At 36.0% G+C, this 23,011-nt stretch overlaps 1 protein-coding gene across 2 annotated transcripts; it reads right to left on the reverse strand.

Annotated features, from left to right (window-relative positions):
* Positions 1–404: 404 nt before the first annotated feature.
* LOC109093271 (cytoplasmic dynein 1 light intermediate chain 2-like) lies at positions 405–17,659 on the reverse strand. Of its 2 annotated transcripts, none has more exons than XM_019106992.2 (13): positions 17,499–17,659; positions 16,794–16,867; positions 16,172–16,288; positions 15,651–15,881; positions 9,888–10,054; positions 7,933–8,026; positions 7,121–7,256; positions 6,873–6,984; positions 6,720–6,779; positions 5,991–6,032; positions 5,629–5,746; positions 4,812–4,946; positions 405–3,705 (listed from the first exon to the last, which is right to left on the reverse strand). In XM_019106992.2, exons 1-13 carry the CDS (start codon positions 17,591–17,593, stop codon positions 3,689–3,691), a joined length of 1,398 nt encoding a protein of 465 aa, XP_018962537.1. In that variant the 5' UTR covers positions 17,594–17,659; the 3' UTR covers positions 405–3,688. The 2 variants fall into 2 exon arrangements, with proteins under 2 accessions (XP_018962537.1, XP_018962536.1); XM_019106991.2 differs by having other exon boundaries at positions 405–3,710.
* Between the last annotated feature and the right edge of the window lie 5,352 nt (positions 17,660–23,011).

The following is a 23,011-nucleotide window of genomic DNA, read 5'->3' on the forward strand; positions in this document are numbered from 1 at the left end:
AGTGCGCAGCCTCCTTAGAGAGTTATATTGGTACTTATTATACAATTAATAAGCCACTTGTAGACTGATTTAGGAATACTGTAATGCCGTAATATATTTTTGTTTCTCACAATAGTATACTGCCTATACTAATATGTATAAATAAAATACTAATATATACACTAATATTATACACACTCCGTTACATATTAAAATATATGCATGTACACATTTTCATTTAATATCTCTAAAAATAATGGCTAGCGATGGGAGACAAGCACTGCCCCCAACTGGTCTGGTTCATCATACAACCACCTGAGCCCTACTTGAGTATTTGAAGGTCTGAAGTACTTTAATGTGGTCTTTTAAAAAGCTGTGCATCTTGTAAAAATCAACTGACATGATAAGCAAAAACATCAACATAGTTGTAGTCTGGATTTGTTTTTTATTTAAGCCAGGACTGAAAAAAAGAGGTTTCCTTATCTTGGTTTGCATTAAAAGCAAGTTTTCACATGGCCACATACTGCATCAAGTTAAAGCCATACAATCAGACTCACTTTAAGGTATAGCACACAAAGACAGTCCTTTGTGTGAATAGAAATGTCTTTCAATTCCTGTATAGAAATTTTGGAAGCCAGAGCACTTTCTCAACATTTTCTTTCTTACAGGGGTAAGTGCATATTAGAAGGATTGTTCAGAACAAAGCGGTCAGCTTTCATCCTAGTCTGAATGAAACATATACAAAATGTGCTGTTTGTTATATAATTGCAATCATCCCCAACCGAGGGAAAGAAATCAATGAAGCTGAAGCCAAGAGAACTTGTTTCTTTTGGTGGACATCTTTAGACCTTTTATCCGTTGTGTATCTCCTTTGGGAAAACAGATGGGTTCTGAGTTAAGAAGCTTTTTCAAGTACTTCAGGCATCTCAGGAGCAGCTTGTTAGTTTTTCAATTTCTTAGTCCATTAAGTTGTTTACATTTGCACCAAGCTACTATTAAAATCAGTAACTGTCAAACTTTGTGGAGGGAGGGAAAAAAAACAATGTTTAAATCGCTAACAATGTGTTACTTTTGATCATTAAACTAAGCTGAATAAACACTTCCAGTAAAAGTTACAATGCCATGAAATAATATTAAACTCAGTTTTTAGGGGGGAAATGAGTTGTGTTCACAGGAATGTGTCAGTGATATTTATACGGTGAGATTTCAGTCACACAGCAAATGCAGAGGATGCAGTGAAATACTTAAGTGCATTTAAGATTATATGAGCAGATTTGAAAGCAGGTAGAATGTTAAATGTGATCAGAAGCTTCATTAGTGGCAGCCCCAATAAGTTCTTACACAATCTGAATACATGAAAAACCTTAACCACTAAAACAAGAGGTATAATAGTCCAGACTTAATGTTGTGCTTGAATATCAGCAAATGCTTTAGCCCTGCCCATCGTAAATGGAAACCGTTACACAACATTATGCAGCATAAATGTAAATTTCATTCGAGTTCCTTATCTCTAGTTTGGTATGAGATATTTCCTTTCATATTTCTAACACAAGTTCATGCAAAACAACAGTAAACCCTACACTTATCGTGGTCTATTCCCTTGAAGAGCTTAAAAAAGGACAAAGACTTCAAACTCTAGTGGAAATTTTTTTTTTTTTTTTTTTTTTTTTTTTAAATGGACATTGAACACAGACCACCACAGTATAAGCAGAGGATCCGTTTTGGAATGATGGCTTCTCCGGGCTCAGCCAAGAGCGGCCACCTGGGAGGAATTTAGGGCAGCTACTCGACAGACATAACATGTGGATTCTACATCTTTGGTTCCAGATTCCAGTTCTCTGCGTTTTCCGTTTTCATCTGAAAATGTAATGATCATTTAAAAGCCACTCCATTTACGGTTTCTCCACTACAACATTAAGGTTAAAAACCTTAGAAAAAAACATTACATCAATGTCTGTGGATGATTTGTCTATTGAAACCAACTAACTTAGTTTCATTTTCAGCGACAAAAAACAAAAACAAAAAAACAGTTAGCTTGGAACAGGAGTATGATACAGTATCAGTAGTGGAAGAAAATGTTGAGAAATTTACTATGAAGACAAACAAGGCTGTTGTATGGACTCAGAACTACCCTGAGTGAAGAGACAGAGCATGTGGAGTGACAACAGTGAACGCTACATTGAAGGCAAAGTCGTCACTTCCAGTGGGCACTGAGGCAGGGCACACAAAACAAGCATGCGTCGCCTACAGGGTCATCTACAGAAATCGGGAATGTTTTATGAAAATCACTTTACAGTCTTCAGGTAACATATAACAAAAAATCTGAGATCTCATTTGTAAGGACTAACAAAAGACACGACTTACAGTCTATCACATGGCCACATGAGAATGGCGCTAGTGGTTTAAGCCACAATTTCCAACTGGGAGGTGGGACGAAATGTCTCACTAAACACGTTCAATGTGGACGCTGACATTCACAAAAAGAAAGGCAAGCTCCCTATGGCAGCAAAAAAAAAAAAAAAAAAAAAAGATCTAGGCCACTGAAGTGAGCAAAATGTGTAATTGCAGCAAAAAAGTAATGACCACAGACATGCATTTCCAAAATAAAACAACCAAAAATAAATTACATGAATCTGGACCGAAAATTGACTGTCAATGCTACAGTGCAATTCCTCTTTTGGAGACAAGCTGCTCCACTATGACACAGGCACTTGGGAGTTATACTAGGAAAGATGCTGCCCAGCCCCTCTCCTCCAAAAACAACCATAGCCAAAAGAAAAAGCTCAGCCTGATACTCATCGACGCTTGTTTCATCTGAAATAGTCTTCTTCATAAACTGTTAAAATAATTCAATTTTATACAAAATCAAATCAAAGCTCGTATAGCAAATATTTAGCACATATTTACATAATTCAAAGAGGCGGTGTGCTGAAGGCCAATGGGTATATGTCATTAGTGTCATGACATCAGTGATGTTAACCATGTTAAGTGAAGCTTAACGTCTCACTGATAAAACACAGAGAGAAAATAAAAGCTTGATTTGCTTTCTTTTTTATAAATACATCAGCATAAATCTAACTGTTTGTACACACTATATACTTTTTGCAAGTACTTCTTGTTTTCAATGAATATATTTAGGCTTTTAGCAGTAGTTGGAGCTGATTGCAACACTTGAAGCGACTGCTCGTTGAATGCAGCAGTGCGTTTCTGCTCTGGTCAGTAGGAGGAGAATGGGTGCCGTTAAAGGATCACCAAGCTAAGCAAGGCCCCGCACTTCAGAGATTTGACTGCCTCCTTAGGGACAGAGCACCCATCACCTGATCTGCCCTATGCCACACCAAAAATTAATCACCACAAATAAACAAACAAACATACATACAAAGGGGTCTGGAAATGAAAACAAAGAAAAGCAGTTGCATCTTTTCAAATATCTACCTCTCTTTCCCCCACAACATCAGAGCCTAAACATCTGACAGAATCCCAACATTTTCAGTAAACCGCGGTCTGTTTGCTGATTGACACACAAGGTGGGGGGAATTTTGGTCATGAATAGCTTTTTTTTTTTCGCTCCTTTATGTCATTACGTGTTGATTTCCAGAGTGGACAATGCTGTTGGCGCTCTCATGCCTCGTTCTCTGTTGCAGGGGTGTTGTTGGCCGTTACCGTTGAGTCGGGTTTACGAGTCATTCGGTCCAGTTCTGCCTGGATGTCAGTCAAACCCGGCTTCTGCCCTTGGAAGAAACAAGAGAAAGAGAACGGAGTAATCTCCTGTAGTTTCTGTGTTGTATATGAAAATAATACAGGTTGGTTATGGTTATGTGATGGGAACCAGTTCGGTGGATGTGGATGAGTGCTGCATGCTGGTATTCATTCAAAAGCAGCATGCTGTGCGGCTACACAAATGCAAACTTAATGAGAAGGATACGAAAAGGGAAAGAAAAAACTGCATGCGGTTCTTTATCCGAGCACAATGGGGCCATAACAGCAGGTAATGAACACAGAAATGTGTTAATATATTAGCAATTCATATAAACAACTGAAACAAAACATAAAAAATTAAAAGTGCAGTTGGTATGAACTTGACATCATTCTAGGTATGAAAACCAGCGAGTATGGGATATCACCATCCATGGTGGCGTCACTCACACAGGCTTTTTAGCCCGTGCCTCCTGGATACTTTCTTTGGCTGTAAAGGCAAAACTCCAGAAAAAACAGTATTGTCCAAAAGACATTATGATAAAAGGTGATCAGGTGAATCTCATGAATGATTGCACAGGTTGTAATGCAACCAAAAATCACAGGGGAAAAATAACAGCCTCAGAATGTCATGTTGTCCATGTGTGCCAAGTTTTGAAGTTAACACATCATATTCAAAAGTTAAAGGCCACTTAGTCACTACAGACCACACTCAAAAAGACACTGGCCTATCTCTCCAAAATTATAAAAGTAATTAAATTTTTTTAAAGATAAATATAAGATAAATTATTTTAATAACCTTTTTTAGATGTATTTTAAGAGTATTATAAGATGACGCACACCGAATTTCATGCAAATCGGACATGTTTAAGAAACTGAGGCCAATTCTAGAACAATAAGGATTGTTTGTATTTTTACATTATTTTCAAAAATTAAGAACATTTTCCCAAACTCTGATCGCTAAAAACAAAACAAAATAATCTTACGCACTGCAATACAATATTGTAGTATTTCAAGAATTATGCAAAACACAATTTTTTCATCTTATGATTTTGGGGTGAAATATGACCCATACATGGCAGTTTTTTTGAGATTCACCTGTTCCTGGGGTTGAGGCTGGAAAAGGAAGAAATTACCTGTTTTCTTGGCAGAGCCTTGTACGCCTGTTCCTGTTGCCGCCCCTGGTGTCCCAGGACTGCCCGGCACACCCGTCTTTTTACTCAGCAGACTGTTGAAGAAGTTGGCCAGCACTCCCTCATTTGCTGCTGCTCCTATAAACACACACAATTTAAACAATGAGCTCAGATGCCACTGGGGCTACCCAACTGATATTCATTTACCCTGTGTGGTGTTCAAAAGCAAACATACATCCAGATTCACAATCACCACCACTATAATTATTATATTAATTATAATTAAAAGGGCTTAGTATGTCTATTAACCAAAAATTTGGTGAAAACTGTGATACTTAATTGTGCAATATGATACCTGTTGCCCAATAGGGTGAGAGGATTTAAGAATTCAATTAAAGTTGATTTAATTAAAGTGACTGAATCTATTCCTGCTGGTTTGAAACATGCTGACCAGCTGAGCTTAATGATTGGAAAATATAATTTTTCCCACACCAACTGGAATGCAAGGGGATATTCTGTTTAGGGAATAATGCCTACACTCTCCTCATGAGGGCAGTGTTTTAAAGAGGTTAGACTGTTGGCAAAGGCAGAAGGATGAACCAGCAAAACGAGATGACAGTGAAATAAAAGAACATGGAGAGAAACAGAGAAAACAAAATGCCCATATTAAGACTCTCACAAAAACACTGTGTTTTCGCTTGACTGCACAATCATGTGCTATTTGTGCCAGTCTGATGAATAGAGAGCCATGAGATCACAAAGCTTCATTTAAGTTCTTCATCAAGTGGTGCATGTAATCTTGCATGGCAAGATATCTTACCTTTCATGTTAGGGTCTGGTTTCTTCACCGCAGTCATGGGTGAGACACTAGCCACATTGGTGGGCCCTGTCCGGCCTGTCGGCCGAGGTGAACCAGATGCAGTCCGGGCAGGAGACTCCTATGCACACACACAAAAAAACAGGTATTAGAGAATTGCAAAAAACAATTCAGAAGATTTATATTTCCCACTACATGAAATCAGCAATAAAAAGAAATCTAAAGTACAACAAAAAAGAAAAAAAGGATTCAGTAAAAGCATAAAACTTTAGTCTCACAACATCATGACAGAATTCTCAAAGCAGCATAATAGTATCACACTTAAAATTGTGAGAGGTTTGTGTGGTGTCTGAAGTCACACTTACTGTTCCTCTTGTTGGTGTGGCCGGCTGCTTGGCTAACAATGACTGTAATAAAGTGACAGGAGACATGAGAGCTGAAATATTGCTGTGTACAGTAAAACAGTCATAACAAAAGCTATTTCATTATTTTTAACTATGTACACTACTATTTGAAAATTTGGGGCCAGTCATTTCTTAAGAATTTTGTTTTTTTAATGAAATAAGCAATGATGCATCGGACTGATTAAAAGTTGAACTAAATACATTAATAAAGTTGCATAAGTCTTAAATTTTCATAGAGCCTACTATTGTGTTAAAGACCATTCTCAATAAAAAAAAAGCCTTGCATAAACAGTATTCACAATTGATTAAACCACATGGAACCATTCAGGATATGACAAGACCCCCAGTGAAACTACTGAGTTTGCCATGACCATTAAAAAGAAATAATTATTTAAAAATGACCCAATATTGTGTATGTAAACAGTTATACTGCATATTGACCCTGCGTCAGTAAATGAAAACAAGGCTGGTTCCACCGATTCCTGAATGGTCAGACAACTCTGGAATCACGAGAGAAAATAAACAAGTCCAAAGGGTTTCGCTGGATCTAATGAGCTTTGTGATGGATGCATGTCGACGTCACAGAAGAGATCACTTGATTTCGGCTGCCTTTCAAATGTGTAACCTCAGCACTGAATCAAGAAACCTGATATTAAATCTGAAATCCATTTTCTTGCAGAGCAAACATACCTGCTGCTTCATGAGGAAGACCTGCTCATCCTCTGCACTGATTTCCTTGTCATGCACCAACTTCAGAAACACAAAAGGGACAAACAGGTATATGTTATATACATACTACTAGCAGATTAAGGTCAAATTTTCATTCCTAGGTTCTTTTCTCACCTTTCGTACAGGAGGTTTCGTTATAAAGTCCTCAAAGGGATCCTCAGGTCGAACCGTTGTGAAGTTTTCATGCAAGATAGCAATTTTCTTCTCATTGTCCCATCCAGATGGACTACGCAGAGATAAAAGTGTTTCAAAAGAAACCAGTTTAGCAGACTAACACCAGATTGAATTAGACATGGATATTCTCACAAAAGATAAGAAAAGATAAGAAAAGCAACATTTTTAGGGGATTTGGGAGATCTCACATGAACACAGCGTCCTTCTCCACTACCAAGGCAGGCGTAGTAAACTGGAAGTCATATATTTTGTGCACCATGTATTTGTAGAGAAGGTCCAGGTTCTTCTCCTCTTTGACTGAAGTGTAAATCAAACCAGCTCCATCTGTGAGCTTTGATTAAGGATGTGTATACTGTAAACTCATTTTAATTTTGTATTAATTTGATCATAAATCATATTAATTTTACTGAAATAAATGTTGTTTTACGCAAGTAAAAACAATGAACTGCTGTATCATGTTTGATGAAAAACAGTAAAAGAACATTACCTGCATGACATGATCATGTGAATAATTTGGTTTGTTCTAATTTCTGAAGCAAGTCATGTGCATTAGGGTGTTGTGTGTTACATTTTCTGTTTCTGAGTTAATGTTTACAGCATTATTTTAGCGTCATATAGGGTTTGTCTTTGTATGTCCCATTGCACCGTTTATTCACAATTACTGCCGATGTTTTATGGACAGACCACTTTCAATGAACTTTGATTCATTATGTGACTTTCTATTTTACCACCTGGTGGTTACCAGAACATTTTAAAAGGTAAAAAGCATATTTCGGTAATTCAAGTAGGTTGGTATATTGACATTATATCACTTACTAAAATATACAGTCATCACCAATAAACAATCCCAAAATACCTGAACCATAATGGTTAGTTTCTGGAAACCACAGCTGCCATTTATAACCACAAATTTAACAAACTGTTTCTTTAAAAATCTACTGCATAGAAAAAAGTGAATTATTACAACAGCACAACTGCTGAGACTGAGTGAATAGGATACACTGTAGACAGAACCGCCGGATGTGTGACTGAATGAAGTCAAAATGCTCCTCCTTGTAGTCATGCTCCTTCTCCAGTACACTGACAGCATCACACTAAAACACAGAGACAGACATAATCAGTCTTATGTGCAGTATATTTGACATTATATGAGTAAAAGACAAAACTGCCATTTTTGGCTGAACCATACATTAAACATCTTTGATCTCCTGCTTTTAAAAAACAGACACACCATCCTAAAAACAAGCAAACATATGCTTAATAGGACTGATGCAGCAGCCATGTTTGTGAATGACTCAGGTTGTGGCCGACTGCCAGCCATAATCGTTTTGGCAGGAAGAGGAGGTGCCAACTAGGCTGCTTAAAAATCCAGGAGGTTGCCATGACAAAAATATCTTGGACAGATCAGTGTTGGCCACTGCAAATGTAAACTCATCTCTGCATGTCACAGATACTGCTGACCTTGTACTGAACCACAAGATACACTAAAAACATCCTGTCTTTAACACTTAAAACAAATGAGATAAAGCAATGGCAATATATTAATGCAGTAAACTAAACCTAATCTTGATACCTCGAAGATATTTAAAAAAAATGTCTTGGTGTTTTGTTTTTATTCTTGACCATACAAAGAAAGTTAATGTTGTTTGGACCTCAACATTCTTTGAAAAAGCTTCTCGTGTTGTGCAAAAGTAAGAAAGTCATACAGGTTTAGAGGAGTATGAGAGTAAGTAAATGATGACAGTTTACATTTTTATGTGAACTATCCCTTTAAAAGGTTTTGTAATATGCCAGTGAGTTGCTGCTGTTAGCAGATCAGTTATGATGATACTAATGCATATTGATAAGAGAGAATTTTGTGCTTTCAAGTAAACTGGAAACTGGAACTGCTTTCTGAAATTCAATCAGGCTCTATTCTCCACTATGCCAGGGTGAGGCTGTTTGATCACTTTGCCTCCTGACGTTGAACAGAACAAAGAGTGAACATTTTACTCTCAGACCTAAACTACCTCATTTAAAAACAGGTTGTCTTTCATGCACCGGGGCTGGAGGGAGGCTAACAATAGAAGAGATCATTGAGCGTGTTCTGATCCGAAAGAGCATGTGAGGGGGGCATGGTGTGTCTGCAGCTCTGGACCTGCGGGCTACTACTGAGACTCCATGAAGAGAGCGTTTCATCCAGCTAAAGACACTCACACCCAACTCCCAAACACAGAGCAAAACAACTCAAAATATCCACTCAAATTTCTAAGCTAATCACGTCTGTTTATACACAGGACATAAACTACCATTCAAAGGTTTAAGGTCAGTAAGATTTTTTTTTAGGGTAGGACAAACATTTTTTTTATTCAGCAAAATTGATGAAAAATTAACCGTAAAGATGTGCTACATGTTACGACTTGATTTCAAATAAATGTTGTTCTTTTGAACTTTCTATTTATATGTGGATTTTGATTATTAGAATGTTGGATTAATGAATATTATTATGCAGTAAAATTGTTTTCATCTTTTTTATTAGAAATGTTTCTTGAGCACCAAATCAACACATCAGAATATTTTCTGAACAATCATGTGACACTGAAGACAGTAATGGCTGTGAAAATTCAGCTTTGCCATTACGTTTTAAAATATTCATTTTTAAGTGTAATGCTACTTCACAGCATTGCTGTATTTTGTTCTGTTTTACTGTGTTTATTTAAATAATTTTTTTTGCCTTGGTGAACATAGACTCAATTGAAAACATTAATCTTACAGACCCCAAACTTTTATAGTATTGTTTATACACACAATTCCTGAGACCGGATTAAAAAGCATGCTTTAATAATGTGATTGTAATGGAATACGTACTACATTCACTATGCTGATCTCAAATATGCTGACCGAACTCTTATTAAAGTAATATAACACTATAGGAACCAATATGACAGGTCAAACGATTTGATCACTTTCAGTTACCTTTGTACAAACTATGAGCACTGGAATGCCCAGGTTGTGTGTGAGGACGTTGTCTCCCAGGGGCAGCAGCACACTCTCATCTTCTCCCCCAGCTGCTGGAGCTCGTCTCTGGGGTGAGGCCGGCGTGGATTCCTCTGGTTCTGCATACTCCTGAAAGGCCTTAACCACTGCAGAGAAAAGAACAAGACAAAAACAGGGTCAAACGTACAGTAACTTAACATATTTACAGTAAACTGTGTCAGCTGCTACATCATACAGTTGACGACAGTAACAGAAGCATCAAACAATTACATTACGGTTTTCAATAAACAAACCATATATTATTTCATACATCAAAAACAAATGAGTGACGTTTGAAAGTAATAGGTAACTTCATAAACAGGGACGCTCTACCCATGCTTAACGAGTAAGAACCACTGAGGTTTGTTCTCACGCATCAAGCAAGCACACTTGAAATACCATTTAGCATATTTCATGAACTCCACATATTTGCACAAATCAAAATTAAAGCTGCTGAGTCTTAAACCACTCAATGTATATGAATGAGCCTACTTTTACAACTTTTTGTAATTTCTGAAGCGTCAACATTTTGAATGTGTTTAAGTGGACAGACAAAATGATTAGTAAAATATATACATATATATATATATATATATATATATATATATATATATATATATATATATCATATATATATATACATATATATATATACATATATATATATATATATATACATATATATATATATATATATATATATATATATATATATATATATATATATATATATATATATAATATATATATATATATATATATATATATATATATATACATATATATATATACACACACACACACACACACACATACACACACACACACACACACACACACACACACACACACACACACACACACACACACACACACACACACACACACATATACACATACACACTTGAATTGAACAACATGAGATTGAATAAATCAACAAATTTCATTTTTGGTGAACTATCACTTTAAGTCATAAATAGCCTTAACCAACAAAAATCCATACAAATACAAAGAACATCCAGAGAAACAGGATATTCCAGTCAGATTACATAAGACAGACAATTTGTACCAAAAAGGTTCACAATTTGAGAAAAAAAGATTCTCATTACAACAATAATAAATACATTTTAGAATAAGCGAGAATTTGTAGCATGGTTTTAACCCAACAGTTAATTATCTGTTGTGTAACTTAAACCGCCTGAAATCATGACTTGTTCAGGACACATCTGAGCAGCCGAGGCCTGTGGAAGAACAGCTCAGATGTGAACAGAGCTGGCAGCACATTCTTAAGACCCTGTCTGATCCCTGCACAAGCCCTCATCCTGACACAGCACTACAGAACATGCAAACCGCAACCAAAACAATGTTATCCATTGCTGGGCTAATATACCGAAGTAGCCTATATGGATTTGGGCATGATGGTGATATGCAGAAATGGGTGGTTGGAATGGCCTTTAATCGGTGGGATATTCAGAAATTGCTGAGGGAGGGAAAGGGGGAGGAACTTCCTCAGGAACCTTAAGGAATGCAGCTCCAGATGACCCAGAAACCAGGCAAGCTGCACAACTTCCTTCAACGTACTGTTAACAGAACAACAGCTCCAGAGCTGCTGGAATAATAGACCACAACTATCTTAAAAGCAGAGTTAAAATACATTATTGTTAAAAAGTTTGGGGTCAGTAATGTTCTATTTATTTATTTATTTTTAAAGAAAAAAAAAAAGAAATGAATCCTCTGCAAGGACTTAATACTGAAGACTGGAGTACTGGCTGCTTCAAGAATTCAGCCTTACTATCAGAGGAGAAAATAGCATTTTAGAATTTTATTGAGATAGAAAGCTTTTAATTTAATTTGTAAAGATATTAGTTTTTTTTGTTGTTTTTTTTATAATATATGTGGAGTTTTTTTAAAAAAAAAAAAAAAAAAAAAGACTTATTTACAAAAACATTAAAGAAATATTTCCGACCCAACACTTTTGAATAGTAGTGTATAATCAGAAACAAAGTAATTACTCATGAATCCCTCTTTTATCTGCTTATATCACACTCAGTTACCCACACCCTGTGATGTGGAGTACATGCATGTTTCCACAAGAGCCGGTGATCAAGATAAACAACTGTGTTACCAATATTTTTGACAAAGAGTCCATTAGGAAATTTTAATTAGCTCCAGAAGGCAAACTGATGTTTACCATCTAGTGATTCTTATTAAAAGATAATAGCCAATAGGCAAAAGTTCATATCACATGGCAGTCTTCACATTTTTGAATAATACCCTTGATTCTGCTTCATGTTATCTCCACAGTTCTCAACACACTCAGTCTGAAAAACATAGTGTACATTTGTAAACACCTTGATCAGCCTGTTTTCACAGAACAGATTTAATCTAGAACCACAAACTTTCTTAATCAATTTGGCCTACTGTAATCACCTCAATCAAATGAAGAACCAGCTTACAATCACTTTCTACTGTCGACTTTGACCAGCTTCCATAAACAAGGGTGGGGACAGTAACAGAACACACACGTCCAGTGTGCATCAGGTATGAAGCTATCAGAGTGCCAAGTGCATCTAAAGATCATGATGTCAAAAAACACAAAACACAGTAAATACCAATTAAACAGTGATGTTTTTGTAATGGCCACATTTAGCCTTTGAGCAACACTAAAAAGGATTTCCAAAGTACATCCAGTCATCTCTACACTTAAAATAAACATTCAGTTAATGTGTTAGCTGACTAAGAGCCGAGAGATGTTATGTTTCAGCACAGTGGTTTGAGTTGTGCTCATGCCATGTTTAGAGCAGCGAGTCGAATGTCAGGAAGGTCTAACTGAGCAGACCATGATGCAATGTCTTGTAAGAGAGGCTGGACTGTCCATCCCACAGAAGTGCTGACATCACCGAGTGAGAGGAGGCAGCCTGCCTGTGCTTCCTATGCTGATCTCAGCTGTGCTTAAGGAAGCAATGGCTCTTTTTCTGGGCGGGTCAGTTTTACAAAGCTATGGGCGGCTTGAGGCTTAGTATGTATGGATACCAATTCAACACATCCAACATTTGCTACTGTAGGGGGAAAAATGCATTTATTTATACAGTAAATACAGTAATAGTGTAAAAACTTTTCTGTTAAAAATTATTTTAAATTGCAATTTATTTCTGTAACGGAAATATAGATCTTCTGTAATATCATAAATGAAAAAAAATTGAAGGATGAATGCCATACAACAAGATGACATACAGAGCTACAGATTCAGGTAACACTAGTTCAGATGTGTTGTAAAACCACTGGTCTCAATATTTCAAACACAAGCTAAAAAACAAGAGCATTGTCAAGCCACTTCCCCATTCTGCTCTCACAGCCCTGTTCGTGTGTCACACGCAGATACAGTCATCCTCAGAAATAGCCTCTCACTTCATGTTTGAGCACTCTGTCTCTCACATCACACTACAGAAACATTCAGACTTCTCAAACGCCACTGGAGCAGCACTGTCTTCACACAGCAAAACACCTGAAGTCATCAAATACTTTGTCATAGCATTACCATTATTTTTCAACAAATCATTTATTTATAATAACTAAGTGAGTTTTAAACTTAAATCAAAATATTAACTTCAATACCTGAACACTAGTGTTCAGAAGTTTGATTTATTTAAATTATTATTTAGCAAGGATACTTTAAAACTGACCAAAAGCAACAGTGCAGACATTTTTTAAAAATTATTAGAAAAAAGTTATTTTTATTCAAAGAATCCTGAAAAAAAAAAAAAAAAAAAAGATTCATTATTTGGACAAAAATATTAATGGGTTAGTTCACCCCAAAATAATTTTGTCATTAATAACTCACCCTCATGTCGTTCCAAACCCGTAAGACCTACACTCATCTTCGCAACACAAATTAAGATATTTTTTGATGAAATCGGAGAGCTATCTGACCCTCCATAGACAGCAATGCAACTGAAATGTTCCCAGGTCCAGAAACATAGTAAATACATCGGTAAAACAGTCAATGTGACATAAGTGACTCAACTTCAGTGTTGCGATGCTATGAGAATACTTTTTTTTGTGCAAAGAAAACAAAAATAACAATTTACTCAACCATTCTTCTCCCCTGAGTTATGTCTTCTGCCATTTTAAAGAGTATTGCAATGCATACGCATGCTTTCCGCTAAGTGTAAACAACGCTTATTACCCACATTACATTCATGTGCGTGCTTTCACCTGAACGTAAACAATGCAGATTAAGTCCAATACGTTCCTGGGTACTCTCTAAAATGGCAGAAGACATAACTCGGGGTAGAAGAATGGTTGAGTAAATTATGTTATTTTTGTTTTCTTTGCGCAAAAAAAAAAAAAAAAAAAAAAAAAAAAAACTCATAGCATCGCAAAACTGAAGTTGAGCCACTGATGTCACACTGACTGTTTTACCGATATATTTACTACGTTTCTGGACCTGGGGACATTTCAGTTGCGTTGTTGTCTATGGAGGGTCAGACAGCTTTTAGATTTAATCAAAAATATCTTTACTCTTTCCCCGCCATTGACGAGTTTTTACGGCTTCTCATGTTTTCACTGTTATACACTCGGGGGCGCTATTACACATCTTCTGAACGAGTACAAAACCTCCCGAACAAAAACTCACGTGAACAGGATGGAGAAACAAGCGATCTCTTATGTAAACGGATGCATATTAAAAATAATGCGATCATCAACAATAGACAGCATATAAATGAAAACTGCATAATGTTAAGGAGTAAAATGCTGATCCATGAAGTGGTATATGTCAGTGCAAGCTTGTTGATGGAAGCGATTTACTGGATTTATGCTTCGATAAGCAGCTTCGATGAGCATAAATGAAAGTATCAAAAAATAAAATTAAATAAATATCTTACCAACCCCAAACTGTATCACCAAATTCAAGGGTTTTTGAAAAATGAAAACACTGAAACTAACATTTGTGATCACTAACAACATGCATTATGCAAATTCTAAGCACAAAGAGTCCTTCATATCCAGACTGTCAATAAACCATCCTCCAGTGCAGCCTGTCCTACTAACCCTCATAATAAATGTGGATTAGGACTCAGGGACTCAATAACCAAATAAAACTTTTTAATAAAAGCAGAAGAATACCAAGATCAAGGCCAGTTCACATGGCTTTCAAACTAGCATCACTTACACTGAATTCACAATGGAAATAAACTTTGTCCTGAAGTTTAGGCACTGAAATATTATCATTCTTCATTACATCGACAAAAAAAAAAAAAAAAAAAAAAAAAATCAAAATCCGCAACCTCTGTGTTACAAGGAATTCATTGTTGTATTTACTACTGCGTCACAATCTGTTATTTACTCTACTCTGTCTGCTGCTAATTCTTCTCCCGAAGTCAATATGTAAATGTAGCAGTGTCACTGTTTGCTACTGAATCTCAACATTTACTTATGATCAAAACAATTCTCACAAGAAAAAGCATATCTGAAAACTGACAAAAATAGTATCAACATCCATGTTCCCATCGGCCTGACATGGGTTGATATGGTATGGACAATAAAGTGGAATAAGATGTCTAGCAGTAAGACAGCTGGAGGTTGACTTCATGTACATGCGATCACTCACAATCACACTTGAATCTGAATGTCCTGCACAAGCTCAGACCAAGATGTTGCTTCTACTATATCCTAGTAGTGAAAACACAAAACAGCACTTACTACTCTGCTCCATCTCTTTCATTTCCTCAGGTGCGATCTTCAGTTTGTCCACGTGCTCACGCAGCACACTCGTCCACTTCTGCAATGACTCCATGATGGTCCAAGGCCGTGACATGTCCACCACGAACACCGCTAGACTGTCCTTCAGCGACTCGGCAGTCACTGCAAACTTCAGCAAGCCTTTGTGGTACAGGTCTCCATCCAGGATCCAAACGCCGCAGCGAGTCAAATCTGGAAGTTTTGTAAATTTAAAAAATTTAATGGACTGCATACTGACTAAAAGAGAACAAAAAAAATAAAAATAAAAAAAAATACTTAAAACTATTATTTTTCATGTCATTTTTCATAGAATTTTGTTTACAAAGCATTATAGGAATATATTTCATATTCAGTGTGAATAAATTATTAAAAAAAATAGCAGCAGCTAGGTCAACCAACAAGTTTTATCATCGTGACAGACCTAGTTCACGAATTCTTTGAATCTTTTATCACCTACTTTGACCCAGTATAAACACACTCACCATCTCTGTCTTCATCCTGGACATTCAGGTACAAGTATTCCAGCCCTCTGCCTTTCTTATTGTGCTCAGCTCCTTGAAGTTTTGACATGAGTGTTGTCTTTCCTGAACCATCCTCCCCTAAAACATAAGCAGAAATCATATCACTTTTAATAAACATGACATAGAAATAGTAATCAGAGTGTTTAGACAAAGAAAATGTTTTTAGTTTATGACTGGGACAAAGTTTAAAGGATAGTTTGCCCAAAAAAAAACTTCTGTAATCTCACCCTCATAACGTCCCAAACCTGTATGACTTTCTTTCTAATGCAGAACACTTCAGAAGATATTTTGATATTTTCTGTCCATACAAGTAAAAGGTAAACAAAACAGTCTGTTTACCAGCATTCTGCATTTTTGTTCCACAGAAGAAAGAAAATCATGTGTTTGGAACAACATGAGGGTGATTAAATTTCAGAATTTGTTTAATTTGTTTGTTAACAAACCTTCAATATCAGATCCCTATACTGTGTTAAAAGGTAAGGTTTTCCTTTGAATGCATGTGCATGTCGACATTTATAAGTAAAACTTTTAAGAAGCCATTCATTTGGATTAAAAATCAAATTCAGCAAAAAAAGGCACATACCAAAAAGCAGTATATTTTTCCCAGAAGGCAATTTAGAGCTGGAGCGTGTGGAAACTTCGCTGAGGATTGAAGACCTGAAGGACAAAACAACAAATGAGCACCGATCAATTGAGCAACATTAACAAACATAGGCTTAATGCGATAGTTAGTAGTTTGATGGTTAGTTCTGACGGCAGACAACTGTAACTATGTACTATGATGCTACAAAACATCCGGAAAAGGCCGTTACCGCCAGGAACCTCTCACTAGTGATTACTGTCAGTCAACCGTTAGATCCCATCAGAAACAGACACCAGGAGTCAGTTTCCTGACACTCATCACATTAATAAAAATAAATCACCACTCGTACATACAGAAAATCAGCGAAGCAACGCTTCTTCAGAAACGACGTGAACTCTACAAAAACCGTTGAGTTTTAAATAATGCTAGCCACACCAGCAAGCATGACACGAGCATATACAGCGAGACAATCTGCTTCCTAACGCCTCCGAAGACTTTCGTTATTATTTCGCCCGTTGTAAAGGTCTAATCTAGCCTGACCCAGACTTTGCTGTAAGTTTATGTAAAGTGTGTTGGGCTCATCCGGGACCGGCGTCTGAACTGGGCAGCACCCGGCCGGTGACAAAGCAGCACATCAACTGTCAAATAAACTAACTCCCTGCAAAATCCGCTGCACTCCTGGACCCTCTGAGGGCGCGGGCGTACCAGAGGTTTTGTCCTTCATCATCCTCGTTGCTGTTTTCCATAGTGTCGCCTGTCCCGGCTGCGCCCAGTAGCTTCTTCTCTAAAACGGGAGCCATCTTGAGTGGAGAGGCACAAAGGGAGGCGCACACTGACTGCCCGAGGACCTCACATGACACACTTCGCGAAGTGCCCGTCCTACTACGGCGAAGGACTGTCTCATGAATATTAAATACATAAGGTGTGGTTCTCCCAGTGGACGCAGACGCTAGAAGCGGGCTCATAGGTTGGGTCATGAATATTAATTAGGCACATGACATAATGTATAATAAAACTTTCAAAGCAGAGACAAGAGTGACCACATTAATATTCATGAACAACGCCTTTATCGTAATACGAATCTTAAATTATTGCACAGAAAGACAACTTAACAAAAAACCCTGAAAGTGCGGTAAATATTCATCATAACTCATATATCTTATTTTGTTTGTCTAAAAACGGTGGCGAAGACATGAAATCATATGATAGTTTTTGCCCAGCTGTATTAAATACTTACGATCAGGCATTTGAAAAGGCACCACTATCCGCGTTGGCTTGAATGATGTCATGTCAGACTTTGCCGCGCGCGGATGTCAGTGCGTGTGTCTGTGGCGCTGATCTGAGGTCAGTTATTTGGTTGCTTTGCTCTGGTCAGAGTCTGAGTGCAGGGAGAAGAAACTGATCCACCACGGCTTCAGGGGAACCGGCCATGGAAGGTCTGACCATAGACATATAAATACCTAGACGCCTCATTGGCCGCTTTGAGCCGTTGCTGCGATACGTCAACGCGTCCGCCATGTTTGTGAGGGCAAGACTGCGTTAAACATAAATGGAAGTAAACGGGGGAGCTGCGTTTTTTTCTGGATAAAATCACGATAACGTTCACATTTATCAACCGATTTCAGAGGTTTGTGATCTACATGCAGTTAAAATCACTTTGCCTCCAGTTATTTAGTTTGGTTTGGAAAATTATTAATTTTCGTAAGAAACTGTGAACGCTCACACTTCTCACTTGTTGATTTCGTTGATTTTTTTTTCGGTTTACAAATTCTAATGTTAATGTAGTATAACTGTGACATGTACATGTAATCTGAATGTATATTAAATGAAATAAGTTGTTTTATTGCTTTCTCTGTGTTCAACCCCAACATTTTAGCTTTTCTTGTGCTTCAGGTCAGAACCTGTTTTTTATACAGTCTGTGGTCAGAACACAGCTCATTCACTTTTAAATATTGGGGGGAAAAAATCGAAATAATACGTCTTTAAACACTTATAATTTACCATCATTGAGAAAATTGAATATAACCAGCGAATACAAATCAAAAAGTAATACACTGGTAGTTTGCTTTTTATTTTGATAGCACTCTATACAGATAAACTCCACAACAAACAATAACAAATGCAACTGATGAGCCTTTATGGATCCAGTGAAACTTAGTTACAGTGGTAAAATATATTCACCTATACAGCGCACAGTAAAAATATAGTAAAAGTGATATGTAATATAAAAATATATATGTTGTGCAACTTGTAGTAAAGTGAATAATATAAAAAGCGAGTACAACAGTACAATAACATAAGTGATATAATAGATTTATAATAGCACAAAGTATATGTAAAATACCATAATAAATAAATTAATGTAATATCAAGGGTGGAATAATACAGAATAGACAAAAATGAATAAATTAATAGTAAATTATAAAGTAAAATAAACAATCGTGAAATGTAGTTGTATAATAGTATTTGTGTAATAGTTATTAAACAAATTAAGACACAACACAAAAAAAATGTGGACGTGAATTCCAAATTGTGTTTAATTAATGATCTCCTTAAGTATAATATATACATGTACACACACACACACACACACACACATATATATATATATATATATATATATATATATATATATATATATATATATATATAAAATACAAAATGGTGGTTTAGTTGTGATGACAAAACCTGACTAATAAAGACTAATTCTACACTGCTTCCTTCAAGATTTTCCTATATTTTATTCAACTAATGAGTAAAATAATGTAAACAACTTGACAATGCTTGACATTTTGTTCTACAATGCAAATTACACACACCCATGCAGAAAACACAAATTTTTAAACAGTTGTTTATTTTTCCATATATATTAATACATGTATGTTTGGGGTGTGAGTGTGTGCAGTTTACGCTGTACAACAAAATATCAAAGTATAGTTATATTTAACACAGACCAGAAAATTAATAATCATTATTAAAACATCAAGGGCAATAATAAACAATGATTTTGTCATGATATTGCAGCTTGACTCACTGTGAGTTCCTGTGTTTTTCATTTCTAGTCTATTTACATAATGTAGTTTTTGTGTAAATACACATACTGTACATGATCAGCATTAAACAGCCTGTGTAAATAATTTTAAATGCAGTCTATAGTATTGTGATTGACTGATGAAACTGGTTATATTTAAATAATAATAATTAATAATTCCTTACATTTATATAGTGCTTTTCTGGGCACTCAAAGCACTTTACATAGAAGGGGGAATCTCGTCGTCCACCACCAGTGTGCAACATCTACCTCTAAATATTTGGAAAAAACAACAGAAACATTTAATAAGGTAATTATATTGTTATAAAAATTACCCTTACAAAGATAGAAAAAAAAAATAAAAACATAGGTTCCCGGAAGTCTATTCCGGGGAGAGAGAGAGAGAGAGTGGTTTGAATATGACCAGGGCCAGTCTGGCCATTCATTCAGGGCTATTCTGGGTTTTAACTAGTACAAATACAACATTAGGCTGTGGAAGTATAGCCTTGTCTCTTGGAAATGCAGAGAACAGCTTTCTTCAGCTTTCCTTAAGACTTTCCTTGTCCTGTTTGCAAATGACTAAAAAGAAAAGAAAAAAAATTATAGCTTTCTTCAGCTTTCCATATATATATATATATATATATATATATATATATATATATATATATTTATATATATAATCAGTTCACAGTTTTATGATAAGCTATGAAATCATTATTATCAAGTGATGATAATTAAGTAACGTTAGTGTAATTAAAGAGAGATGCTTTAGCTCCTTCACTAATCCTGGCAGTCTGAGATTTGTCAAAGTGCTCACTGTACATCTTGTGCTTATAACACAATTGAGTTTATGATATAAACTACAATATGAGTTAAAACTTAATAAGAGTTCATTTAAACTTTGATTTCTTATAAAGTCTCAGCTTTCACAGCTAACTAGCGATATCGCTGGATATTAATAGTCTGACACTGGTGGCTAATTAAGCTGTCAACTTAAAGCATAAAATGACCAAAAAACATCCAGAAACAACTGTTAAGTCTTACCTGTGAAAGATAATACCCCGAAATCTGTTTTTATTATTGTGCAATGATTTGTAGATGCCCAAGCTGCAGACGAGTCCGGTATGTTTTCCTCTGTCCCGATATGAGAGTAATGGAGAGTTGCCCGCTCCAATATGGCGGCGACGTTGACGTGCGGTCGAGCGGCCAATGAGGCGTCTAGCTATTTATATGTCTATGGGTCTGACTGCAGGTGTATGGATTATACTGAATTATGCGTGGTAACCTTATACTCGTAACTCATCTCTTGTCTTCGAGTACTTTTTTTGACAGTCTTCAAGGAATTGGAAAAGTATGAGTATTTATCTACTCAATAAATAACAATTAATTTTTAGTATCAGAATATCGAATACAATTTTTTTTTTTTAATATGCTTTATTCTGTCAGTCAGTTTTTACACTCAATGTCCTAATTTATATATTATTAAATTAAATTGTTTTTAATTTAAGGAATTTTCAGGCTGTAAATCTGTGTATTTTTTAAATGCTTAGCAGTAATCCTAAACAAGTCATGGAAAAAAAATAAAACAATACATAGGTAAATAGATATTTTTAATCAAATAAAACAAAATGGAGAACAAAAAACAGTGTTTTAATAGTTAAATAAGAAGGTTAATCCAGTTAATCCAGTTTGCTAGTGAGGAAAAAAAGGACCGAGTTTATCGGAAAGTGCAGCGGCGACATCTGCGGGTATAGAAGGATTTATTTATTTTATTTAAAAAAAAAATTATGAACTTTGTCATGTAAAAACACTTGAAAAAAGGGCATTGTATAATGTTCAAATGGTAGGTAAATTATTATATATTTTGGGTCATCATATTAATCTATTTAGTTATAAAAGAGTTGTATAAATTTAGCTGTAAAAGAGTTTCTATCATCTTTTACTTTTATAGTGTCTCAAGAAAAATACCATTAGTAGATGAATGTATATAAAAAGTGAGCATCACACTATTAAAGACATTATTTAATCTTGATGTCGAGACCTGATTAAAACAGATAGGCTATATAAATATTATATAAATAATATAATACAATATATAATCAAGGAAAAACCTGCAAAACAAAATAAAGTAGGTAAATAGAGAACACAAGAATAATAAATAACAACCACAACTGATGGATGTGTGCTAATAGGTGCTGAGATAATGAAGGAGATTGTGGTCCACCTTCTCAAATGCAGTGTTGTGGAGAAGTGAGGACAGCTGAGGCACTGCCACAATTATGTCTAGAGGATATTCCCTCAGGCTGCTCCATATGGCCGGGCAAACTGAAACTGTGCTTTACTGGCAGGAGTGGAGGGGTAAGACTGAGGGTCTCCTGAGAGAACCCTGACTCATATATAGAGGCCTGTAACGTGACCTTCTTCCTTTTATTCTTTAGCCATGAACACCCTGCTGTCTAAAAACATGTTCTTTTACTCACATGAGGAGTGAAAAAGAGGTGTCCTCAATTGAAAACATGGAAGTTTAATTAATAATTGAATCATGCCTTTATCTTCACGTACACCTTGATGTTTTAGTTAAAGGAACAGGTTACCCAAAAATTACTGCTGCCGAACATTTACCCTCAGGCCATCCAAGATGTAGATGAGTTTGTTTCTGCATCAGAACAGATTTGGAAAAAGAATAAGAATTGAATCACTTGCTAACCAATGGATCGTCTGCAGTGAATGGGTGCCGTCAGAATGAGTGTCCAAACATCACAGCTTGTAATACAGCACAATAATCCACAAGTAATCCACATAACTCCAGTCCATCAATTAGCATTATTTTTGAAGCAAAAATCTGCTAGTTTGTTAGAAACTAGTCCATTATTAAGATGTTTTCAACTTAAAACAATTGTGTCTGGCTAGGAGTCCTCTATACATAATATTGTTTTCCTACTGCGAAAAATCATTTTGGTCGAATCAGGAGTAAATATGTGAAGTTTAAGAACTATTTACAAATGAAAACAGTTTAAAACAATTATGTCAGTGGATTTTTATGTGAGAGGACAACAAGGGATGGATTTTTTCACTGGAGAAAGCGTTATTATGCATTATAGACAGAAATGACGCTTTAAAGTTAAGACATCTTAATGATAGGTTTATTTCTTACAAATACACATCTTTTCACTTCACACTCTCATTC

This window comes from Cyprinus carpio, chromosome B7, assembly GCF_018340385.1.
Source record: "Cyprinus carpio isolate SPL01 chromosome B7, ASM1834038v1, whole genome shotgun sequence".
NCBI classification, from domain to species: Eukaryota; Metazoa; Chordata; class Actinopteri; order Cypriniformes; family Cyprinidae; genus Cyprinus; species Cyprinus carpio.

Excerpts from the sequence above, each read along its gene's own strand:
- LOC109093271 (XM_019106991.2), bottom strand. The coding sequence starts at position 17,593 with ATGGCTCCCGTTTTAGAGAAGAAGCTACTGGGCGCAGCCGGGACAGGC. Across the intron at positions 8,027-9,887 it reads TGCTCATAGTTTGTACAAAG|TGTGATGCTGTCAGTGTACT; the intron begins GTAACTGAAAGT and ends TCTGTGTTTTAG. Across the intron at positions 5,747-5,990 it reads CCACACCAACAAGAGGAACA|GAGTCTCCTGCCCGGACTGC; the intron begins GTAAGTGTGACT and ends GTGTGTGCATAG.